This window comes from Theobroma cacao, chromosome 6, assembly GCF_000208745.1.
Source record: "Theobroma cacao cultivar B97-61/B2 chromosome 6, Criollo_cocoa_genome_V2, whole genome shotgun sequence".
NCBI lineage: Eukaryota > Viridiplantae > Streptophyta > Magnoliopsida > Malvales > Malvaceae > Theobroma > Theobroma cacao.
In genome coordinates this window covers 26074442-26085366 of record NC_030855.1, presented here as the reverse complement: position 1 = coordinate 26085366, position 10925 = coordinate 26074442, and the positions used below count along the sequence as shown (strand labels likewise).

The window sequence follows — 10925 nt, the reverse complement described above, 5'->3', positions numbered from 1 at the left end:
ATTTGTTCAGTAGTACATTTCATTTCATATGTGGAATAATTAAGGAAACCAATCTTGATTCTGTTTTAATTTTCCTAATTCGAGGGAATTGAAATGTGTGGCCTCGGAATCTGGGCAAAAGTTGTTGAGCATGTTGGGACAAAGACTAAGGAAAAGTGCATTGAACACTATGATAATGTTTATATGAAGTCCCCATACGTTCCTCTTGCGGTATGAAAGTTTAAAACTGTCAATTCTCTTTTCAGCTGTGCCTTTTAATGAACACAATTAAGCTTTGACAAATTGATTTCTTTAGAGGATGTGTGTCATGTTGTTGGAAAAAACAGAAGAGAGCTTCTTGCAATGGCTAAAGGGCGTGGTGAGGACAAGAAAGGTTAGTGTCAATTTTCAGTTATTCTCCTTTTCATAATCCTCAAGGATGTGTTCTTTTCCTTTTTGCTTGAAAGGATCCTATATTTACGTGTTTGAATAATTCTTGTCTCTAGAGAAGCTAAAAAGAGTGAACATGGTTCAAGGCAGGCTACACGTGCCACAGAATTTTACATAATTATAGATTGATGCCTTTTCTTAATGCAAATTCTTTGAATGTCTCAGGGTCTTGTATGCTTGGGGAGCTTACAGTGAAAGAAGAATCTTCTTTTCTCCTCCAAGAGTCAAGTATGACTACCATTCTCCCCTCTGTTTGTATCATCTTTCTTCACGCAATATCTTTACCTGTTTCAATAATTCCCAACTCCAAAAAGAGAAAGTTTTCTTTGCTATTTTCCCTTTTGTCCATTTCTGTTGGAGCAAACAGAGGATTGAGCCTCAGTGGAAGGATCAGAACAGAATCCTTGAGAATTTTGCTCATGTCATGATCCTGTCTACGTTGATGGAAAGCTCCTCCATTGGAATAATTCGATTACTTAAGCGCTAAATATTGCTGAAACCAAGGCCTTGTTTTGTTTGTACTTAGTGGGAGCCACTCAAACCACAGTTTGAATTGAAGCAAATTAAGTTAATGAGGTACTGATGACTCCGAGCTGAAAGTGATAAAAGTGGCTTGAAGGAACAAACACATTCGTATGTATGAGAAAATATACCCCTCAGTCTCCATCTCATCTTTGCTTAAAAGTATGATTGATGATTGGATATGTAGAGAGAAAAAAACATACATGCAGCTCCAGCTGTTCTTAGGCTTTACACACAATAACCCATTTGGCAGTTGTTAAGATATTATGTGGTTATTAGATAGGCGACAAAGGGAAGACTCTACCGCCCCCACCTACACCCAAAAACCCTTTAAAATAGATACAAAACCATAGCCAAACCTGAATAAAACCAAAATAGTCATATGGGGTTTTCATTAAGATATTAGGGGGTTTTGATGTTAATCATAGCTAGACAAAGCAATCGACCAATCCAAGAGGTGGATAGAGCAAACAATCCCTTAATTTTAACTTTCAAAAAACAAGTAACTGACCCTGACATGGAAACTAGGGACAACAGCAAATGCTTTAAGTGGCTATTGAGAAAGTCATCTCTCGTTCGCTCCATTGAGGAGGAAGTTGCTAACAAAACAGTCCCGGAAGGGATCATTGATTCATTGCTACTTATCGAAGCTATGGACCGCAAAATGAAATTCCCCCCCTCAAACTCCATGAAGGAGGCCTTTTGCACCGTCGTGGTCCATTGTACCCTTGCGACACTGAGCCAGCCCTAGCCCTGTTTTTACAATGCATTTCAAAGGATCTGGAAATTTCAGATTCTAAGTTTAGAGGATTTTGGGGAAAGCCATCTCGTTAGTCCTGAATTATCCAAGTGGGGAAAAGACCTCGAAGTTGCTCTTTGGGATTCTGAGGCCTCTCAAGGGTTGTTGCGGATCAATACTCATGATGACGCCTTGCAATGTCTTAGGGTTTATGTTTAGGAGACCTAAGCCCTGATGAAGCTGGCCTTCCTTCAGTTGGCTACTGCTCAAGCTAGTGGTCACCCTCGTTGTTTCACTAACGAAGGGAAAGGTAGGCTTTTGTTCTCTCTTCATCTTTATATATTAGTATTCTTTTTTTTAAAAGGTCTTTATATATTGGTATTAGGGTTATAAAAGCTTTGATTTTTGTTTGTCTGAGAATGTATGAAATGACTCATCTTTCTATATTCATTTTACTACATATCGTTGTGCTTACAATAACATAGTTAAATTTAAAGTATGGTAATCTTTGTCATAGTGGTGTATTAATTCCTCTAATTACCTTGTTCAAGTTGATGTATAGAACTCAACAACAATTAAGGTTTGAATAGGATAGTGTTTGGAACAATAAGGTTACCTCTTGAATACAAATTCAGTGCATGTGTTTGGTTCTGCAAGAATTTTGAAGGAGAATCCAAAAAGATGCAAGTTTGTTTCCCACAGGCACTATAAAAGACTTATTAAAATTGTTGACTTGGAGCAACCGTTTTGTAGCAAATTTGCTTCATTAACTGCTGAAGTTAACGAAGTGCAAGAAGCACTTAAGTCCTCCATTGCTAAATTGTTAGCTTCAGTAACTGGTCACCTCGCCAAAGTCTTAGAAGTGGCTAAAAAGGTTGCAACTAACATGGAAAGGAAAAAATTGCATACCGAAACCAATATAGAATATGGCAATAAGGATAAGGAAGATGATGTTCCTGCAACATCTGTCAATCCTACTCAAGCTAAAAGGGTAGAAGGCCACAGTAGAAAAGGTAAAAAGGTTCTTTCTTCATCTGTCAATCCTACTAAGGACAAGAGCCATCCTCCTCCATCTTTCAATTCTATTGTAAATCCTGCTCCAGCTAAGAAGGGCAATCACAAAGGTCAAACTTCCATCCATTAGAATGGAGTACCTAAGAATGCCACTGCTTGCACTTATGAGGTGTGTATTTGTATGTGCACACCATTACATTTATTGCATTACTGAAATCAATAGCCTTGGTAATTTTTGCAATCTTGTAATGAGCTTTTACCATTATCCATAATGAATGCATAATAATACGTTGGTAACTTAAAAAGATAAATTGTAGAGATATAACGTTTATATTGCAATGGAAATCATTTGTCTAATTTTGCTTGTTGATTATCTTTTTTTAATGAAAAGATTCAATTAATGACTCTTCTCAAGGAATATTTGTTGGTTCTGTATTGTCATTGAAGAAAAGGAGAAAAAGAAACATGTAGAGCAAACATGAAGCAAAAGTTCTGCAAATGGCTATGCGCTTGTAAGTGATTATTTTTGTAACAACCCAAGTCCAATCACTGGCCCAATAGCTTTTTAAACCTAAACCACATGGCCCTCAAAAGCTTAAGTGCAAGTTGTTAGTAGTGGTGGACTTGGATTGTTATAAATGGTATCAGAACCTACGTCAGTCCGATATGAGCTTTCACATTGCTTTGGTGAAGGCTTTCACATTGCTCTAATGAAATCTTGGTCCCGTAGATGTGATGTGTGACTTTAATGAGGATATCAAGGATTTAAGTGGGTTGGATTGTGACACGTCCTACATTTGATGTGAATGTGATTATTAAGACCTATATCACCACTACTAGTAACTTGAACTTAAACTTTTGAGGGTCACGTGATTTAAGTCCAAAAAACAGCTAGATCAGTAACTGAACTTGGGTCGTTACAAATGGTATCAGAGCCTATATCAGTCCGATGTAGGTTTTCACATTGCTCTGGTGAGATTTTGATCCCGTGGATGTGATGTGTGGTCTTGATAAGGACATCAAGGATTTAAGTGGGTGAGATTATGATACCCAACATCGTACATCTGATGTGAATGTAATTATTAAGACTTATATAGCAATCCAAGTTTACCACTACTAGCAATTTGAATTTAAGCTTTTGAGGGCCACGTGGTTTAGGCTCAAAAAGTTACTAGGTCAGTGCTTAGACTTGGAGTATTTCAAATGGCATCAGAACCTATGTCAGTCCAATATGGGCTTTCACATTGCTTTGGTGACATCTTGGTCCCGTGAATGTGATATGTGGCCTCGATGAAGACATTAAGGATTTGGATGGGTGGATAACAATTTAAGTCTATCACTACTAACAACTTGAGCTTAAACTTTTAAGGGTCACGTGGCTTAGACCTAAAAGCAGTTAGATCAGTGGTTGAACTTGGGTCGTTATAATTTTTCTATTTTAGTCTTTTCAACTTATACTGGAGGTTTCACATAGTTTATCACCATGCTGCTTATTGTTGTAGGTATGGAAAGCATTGGAAACAAATTTTAAGAACCTTTCCTTTCGTGTTTGTGAACAGAATTGCTGTAAGTATTTGACACGTTTATTTACAGCTATTTTCCTTGGCCTATGTACATTTTATTATAATATATTATATTTGTTCAGGGTGATCTCAAGGATAAATGGAGGAACATAAATGGAGAATGATGCTTCAGATAAATACTTGTGTCGACTCATTTAACATTTTAGGTAGATATGTTTACTAGACTGGGTTAACAGTTAGTTTGAGTTGACACTTAACAGTTGTTTTTCTGTAAGGGAATTGTGTAGATGTGTTGAGTAGACTGGGTTAACAGTTGTTTTTTTTTTTGAAAAGAAATTGGGTATATATTCCTCTTCAGGTTTTAATACGGTCCATTTTGTGGAGAAAAAGGCCCAAGAGTGGGAGACCCTTGAGATCAATCCTGTCCATTTGATGTGGCGCCATTATAATTTTTTTAGATTTTTTTTAGGGAACATTTTTTAACATTGAACTTGTTCCTTCTCTCTTTAATATATACCTATCGAATTATGTTGCATAATGTTAACTTAATCAAAAAATATCCAAGGGATAAGCAGCAAGATCATGGAAACCAGATCAATCAAGTGTAAGCAAGGGATAACAGGCACTCTTAGCTAAAAACTCTTTGAGGGCTTACAAAATTAATTTTGTAGCTCAACTCTTATGCTCTGTTATGCTTGGTCTCTTTTTTACCATGCGTATCAAGTAGACAAATATTATACAGTAATGTAAACATTATGTATATAGCCTGGTGAGCTTGAGATATATAGTTATGGCATAAAGCATTCAGTGTTCTGGCTGAGTTTAGCAGCAAGCGAATGATAAGACAGAGAGAGGATAGCTAAAGTTATTTGAATATTCGAATGAGAGGCATTGTCTAAGGCCAAGAGCCTCCCCATCATTCACCAAGCAATCGACATAGTCGAGTCGCCTTGAACTCAAACAGTAAATTCTTTTCAGGATTCGCATCCTTAGATCTTTTAATGGAGAAGAAAATGATGTCAAAGGCAACCTGTTACACAAACTTGGTGGTGCTAAGAGATCAAAGTCAAAGTACGAGATTGTTTGGGTTGAGACATAGAATCTCTGTTTGTGCCTTTCTGTCAGGTCTAGTCTTAACGAATATGAGTCCTATTTCTCTTAAAAAAAGAAGCCCATTTTACTTTTGGCATTCAGCTGTTATAAACATCTCCATCTTTCAGGTTGTGATGGCCCATGCTGCTTCATATCTAGTAGATGGGTTTGATGCTGTTGTTTTAAAGGCCGATCAAACACTTTGACGCCTAGTGTCCCCATGTTAGTTTCAAGGCCTATCAGAATTCAAAAGGCTTAACTCTTAATGGATTTATTTCTCATTTTTCTTCTTTTGTTTTGGTGAGAAGATCTAGTTTTCTCAGGATTTGACAAATATGGTCACTTAAGATTACTTTCAACAGTTATCAAGACCAATCCAAGAAGTGGACAAAGCAAATAGTCTCTTAATTTTCAATTTCGAAAAACAAGTTCACCTCACGTGCCTTTCCTAAGTTACAACGGTGTAGCAAATAGTTTCTTCATTCAAAATTCAACTTACAAACTTAAGGTTCCATAGGTTCCATGGATTTCTTTAGCTTCCCTTCAACATCCACTTTTCTTAAAAAGTTTCTGTCAAGGATGAATACGAGCGACGGGAGCGAATATTATATCTGACTGTTGAGAAAAGCCTCCTTCCTGCTTGCCATTACAGAGGGAATCTCTGATGAATTCGTCCTTAAGGGAATCTTCAATTCCCTGCTACTTATCGAAGGTGTCAACTGCAAGATGGAATTCACCCCACCAACTCCATGAAGGAGGCCTTTTGCGCCGTCGCGCTCCATTGTACCCTTGCGTCATTGACCCGACCTTGGCCCTGTTTTTATGATGCATTTCAAAGAATTTGGAAATGCTGAATTCAGAGTTTAGAGGATTTTGGGGATAGCCAGCTCATTAGTCCTGAATTATCCAAGTGGGAAAAGGACTTCGAAGCCATTCTTTGGGATTTCGAGGCCTCTCAGAGGTTGTTACGGATCAATACTCATGATCACGCCTTGCAATGTCTTAGGGTTTATGTTCAAGAGACCTAAATAGTGATGAAGCCAGCCCTCCTTCGATTGGCTCATATTCAAGCCAGTGATCGTCCTTATCATTTCATTGACAAAGGGAAAGGTAGGCTTTTGTTCTCTTTTCATCTTTATATATTAGTATTTTTTAAAAAAAGTCTTTATATATTAGTATTAGGGTTATAAAAGCTTTGATTTTTGTTTGTTTGAGAATGTATGAAATGATTCATCATTTGGTATTCATTTTACTACATACCACTGTGCTTACAATAACACAGTTAAATTTAAAAGTAGGGTGATTTTTGTCATAGTGGTGTGGTGTATTATTTGTTCTAATTACCTTGCTCAAGTTGATGTACAGAACTCAAAAAAATTAAGGTTTGAATAGGATAATGTTTGGAACAATAGGGTTACCTCTTGAATAAAAATCCAGTGCATGTGTTTGGTTCTGCAAGGATTTTAAAGTATGTGATTATGGTATGACAGCAATAAAGTATGTTAATCAAGCTTTTTGGGACCATAACCGAACTCATGAATGTTAGAACACGATCAGGGAGGTGGCAGCACAACGACATAAAGACAGATCCTATATACACCAGAGGAGTGCAGCAGATTCCGGACAACGGCAGAACTGTTTTTCTTGGAAAAGACCATCCTTTTAATGCTCGGTTGACCCACCGCTTCCTCTTGAATTGGCTCCATCACTGCATTGCTATTACTTGTCAATAAGTTGTATTCAGAATTAATCAAAATACTACTACTAATGAAGTTGAATTTGTGTTGACGAGTGCTTTACAGACAATCTTTAAGATTGCTATATTATTTCTTTCAACACATTGAAAATCATCACATCAAAACCCTATGGAATTAATACCGTATGAAAATAAGTGCCAATATCCAATTCCATTCATGATCATCAATAACCAAAAACAAAAGACACAAGTGAAAACTCTAATGGCCTGTTTCTGTGTTTGTGAATGAAATGGTTTGTTGCTTCGTAAGACCCTAAGACAAATTAAACGAAGCTTAGAAGTATTAGCCATGTCAGCATCTGCGAATTCAACAACTGCGATTGTTATTGCTGAAATGAAGAACGAGTTCAAGAATTTAAACAGCTTAATGCGGCCAACGGTAGGTATGGAGGAGTAATTGTTAAATTAAAGCGAGCGGATGGACCCTGCAGCCTTTGCTTCGATTCTTAGAGCTTCAATTGCACAGTGGCGTCACCCGGTTTCCTTGTTGCTCTACTTTTTCTGCTAATGCCATTTTATGTTTATACTGCCAAGTCTGGACTTTTCTCCCACAGCCCACAGAAAGCGTCCGCCATAGCACTTACCTCATGAATCGTGATGCCTTTCTTTATGCTATTCTCTTTCATTGTTTGTCTTATTGGTCCTTTCCTTCCTTCTTATCATGTCAACTGTTGCAAGTATTGCATGCTTATAATGAAATGAGATGCTCGATTGATTACTACCTTCTGTTCAATATGGTTTGGTGTCCTTGCAAAGGTAAAAATCCTTTCTGATTTGTTATTTCTGCAAAATCACACCTGCGCTTACAGCCAGTACTCATCATTCTACACCTTGAATTTTTTTGCTTCTGGTCATAGATGGTTCCTTATCATGCGCACTTTTGTCTCTCATACTGTTCTCTGTTTCTAGTGAATCATACAAGAACATGTTTTGCAGGGTAAAAAGGTTGTTTGGATCAAATTGCCTATTCAGCATGTCAATCTTGTTGAAGCTGCTGTCAAGGTGATTTATTGTCTTCTAGAACCTAATCAAGCTGATTTCTAGAAAGCTCTGTTGAATGCTAACTTGGTAGTTGCCGGTTATATTATTTTTTCCATTCATCCCTGGAATATGCTTCTGTTAACACTGTATTGCTGCTCAGGAAGGATTTTGGTTTCACCATGCCTAGCCAAATTACTTGATGCTTGCTTATTGGATTCCTGGAGGTACACGTACTCTTCCAGCAAATGCATCGCACCGGATAGGCATTGGTGTATTTGTCATGAATGAAAAGAGGGAGGTACTTGTACTCATAGGGAATTTGCATAAGATATATCATTGTGACCGTTTTTGCTTGCACTCATTTATACCAGAATGAAAAAAAAAATTAGCATAATTGTAATTGCACAGTGATTTTAGTTCAAAGGGAAAGAAAAAAAATGTCAGTTATTTTTCTTTAATGATTCACCTTATCACCAAAAGTCTTCTTTGGAAGGGACAAAGAGTTGGTAAACCATCAAGTTTTTGATTAAGTGTGCTCCAAAATTGTGCTAATCTTTTTTAAATAACAATAATAACAATAACAAAAACTCTTGTTTCTTACTTTGATATGCATTGTTGATTGAGTAGTTAATTACTGTATAGATGGTAACAAAGTATACATGGATTTACTAGTGTCCCCTTGCTCAATCATGTTGGAGATGGTTCATACGATGTTATGTATACTCAAACCAGCCTGCAATTTTCTATGCATAGTATATGTTGATGCACGAGAGAGGAAAGGCATCCCTATCCCTTCCTTGTCTCCTCTACTTTCTCCTATGTATTTCTGAGATTGGAGGCTGGGTTCCCCGCTCCTTTCTGCACTATCTATCACCATCTTCAATATTTAACTAATTTTAATGCTGGAGCTGCTAGTAATTCTTTCTTGCATACTCACTCTCACTCTCTCTCTCTTTCTCTGAGATGTGCTTATTGAGAAAAGCTGTATTATTTATACTGCTGTTGGACTTCAATCAAGGTTATTATTCTCAAATTTTTGGGTTTGCATATCTCAATCCCAGGTTTTAGTGGTGCAAGAGAACACTGGACGATTTCGGGGTACAGGTGTGTGGAAGTTCCCTACAGGAGTTGTGAATGAGGTAAGTGCATCAGAAGGTTCTAGATATAATACTATGGCATGTATTTACCCTTCTTAAACAAATTCATATCCAGGGTGGAGATCTCTGCACAGCTGCAGTTAGAGAAGTGAAAGAAGAGACAGCAGTAAGTAACAGTTATTCAATTTATACATACTAGTAATACAAGTTATTGCACCTTATCAACCTGAGAAGGTGTATCATATTTATAAATGGCATTAATGCTTCACCGAGGTCCCTAGGGAAATCATGTCTCTCATATGTTGGTAATAACACTCGTAAGGAGCACAAGTAAACACTGTCCACTTCCTGCACCACAGTAGCTTGGTATGCAGTTCCATTTGATATAGCATTTCTGTGATTCAATATTCCTCACAAATCCTGACAGACTACTTTTCAAATCGGAGATCAATTGAAAAACTAATTCCTTCTATCAGCCAACTAAATGAATTTTTTTTTTTCTTGGTAACAAGTGATTCTTGTTTCACTCCCTTTGCTTCCATTATTTACAGACAAAGCCACAAGTCATTCTTTGAAAAGTCAGACATATTCTTCATGTGCCTGATGGAACCACTTTCGTTTGAAATCCAGAAGCAGGAATCTGAGATAGAGGCAGCTCGTCATAGTGAGAACAATGAAGTTAAAACTTGAAAGTTTTTCCCCTTCCCCTTAACAAATAAAACAGATATAATTGATGTCGAGTTATAATTAAGTATGTGCGGTTCATCTCAACCGCTTTAGGTTTGATTTTATATTTTCTTTGGTTAGTACTTTTTGAACAGCTTGTTAAACTATCAACAAAGTTAAGAAAAGTCTGATGGTAAATATATAGCCCGCATTTGATAAACCTCTCATTGTTATTTCTAATTTTCTGCAGTGGATGCCATTTGAAGAATACGCAGCGCAGCCATTTGTCCAGACAAATGAGCTTTCAAACTGTATTGTTGACATATGCAAAGCAAAGGAAGATAGAAAATATTCTGGGTTTGTTCCCGTGCCTACCTCATCACTATTCTCGTATGAGAAGAACTACATGTACTTCAACACTCGTGACTTCGGTGGCCGGTAATTCCTGGTAATGGCTCCTAAAATTGGGCAAGGATTGAACTTCTAAAATTCTTAAATACATACTTTATTTATACGGACATAATTCTGCTCTGTGACAGCCAACATTGAGTTAAGGTTCTTCCTCTTTATATTATTCCCCTCCTGCTACACAGCTAAGTGAGCTATTCTTTCAATGTCTAATGTTGCTTCTTTTGAAAGCAAAGCTGTAATGAATTAATGTTCCCATTAGTTCAAGAATTTATGTCTTGTTTGTTTCTGGAAATTGATCAAAGATATTTGCAAATTACGCTTTTGTGGTGGGTTATGTATAAGAGATTACTTTAATTTCTGGCAATTTATTTCATTTTGTTATCCATAAATTATCATGTATGCTTCATTCTGATTGTAACTTAGTGTTAAACTGTTAAGGGTTCAGTTAATATAAGTGGTTTGCTTTAAGTTTGGTGTTTCTCTCCAACCTTATTATATGATTACTTTGGTCCTGAAATAATCCAGCCACTGGGGTATGGCTAATTAGCTAGGCGTGTTAGTTTACTTCTGGCTTTTCCAACTTTCTATTCAAAATGACGTTTGAGTCCTACAGTCTGCACCCCCTGATGCTGTAGTCTTGTTAGTCTACTTTTGGCTTTTCCAACTTTCTATTCAAAATGAAGTACCTGCTGCTT

The 10925-nt window shown here is 37.1% G+C and overlaps 1 protein-coding gene across 4 annotated transcripts; it reads left to right on the top strand.

The window, feature by feature from the left end:
• LOC18597342 (nudix hydrolase 2) lies at positions 1308-10514 on the top strand. Of its 4 annotated transcripts, none has more exons than XM_018123802.1 (6): positions 1318-2000; positions 8012-8077; positions 8217-8354; positions 9118-9195; positions 9269-9319; positions 10070-10514. In XM_018123802.1, exons 3-6 carry the CDS (start codon positions 8256-8258, stop codon positions 10259-10261), a joined length of 420 nt encoding a protein of 139 aa, XP_017979291.1. In that variant the 5' UTR covers positions 1318-2000; positions 8012-8077; positions 8217-8255; the 3' UTR covers positions 10262-10514. The 4 variants fall into 4 exon arrangements, with proteins under 4 accessions (XP_017979290.1, XP_017979291.1, XP_017979292.1 ...); XM_018123803.1 differs by lacking the exons at positions 1318-2000; positions 10070-10514 and adding exons at positions 5470-6429; positions 9705-10047; XM_007026310.2 differs by lacking the exon at positions 1318-2000 and adding an exon at positions 5473-6429.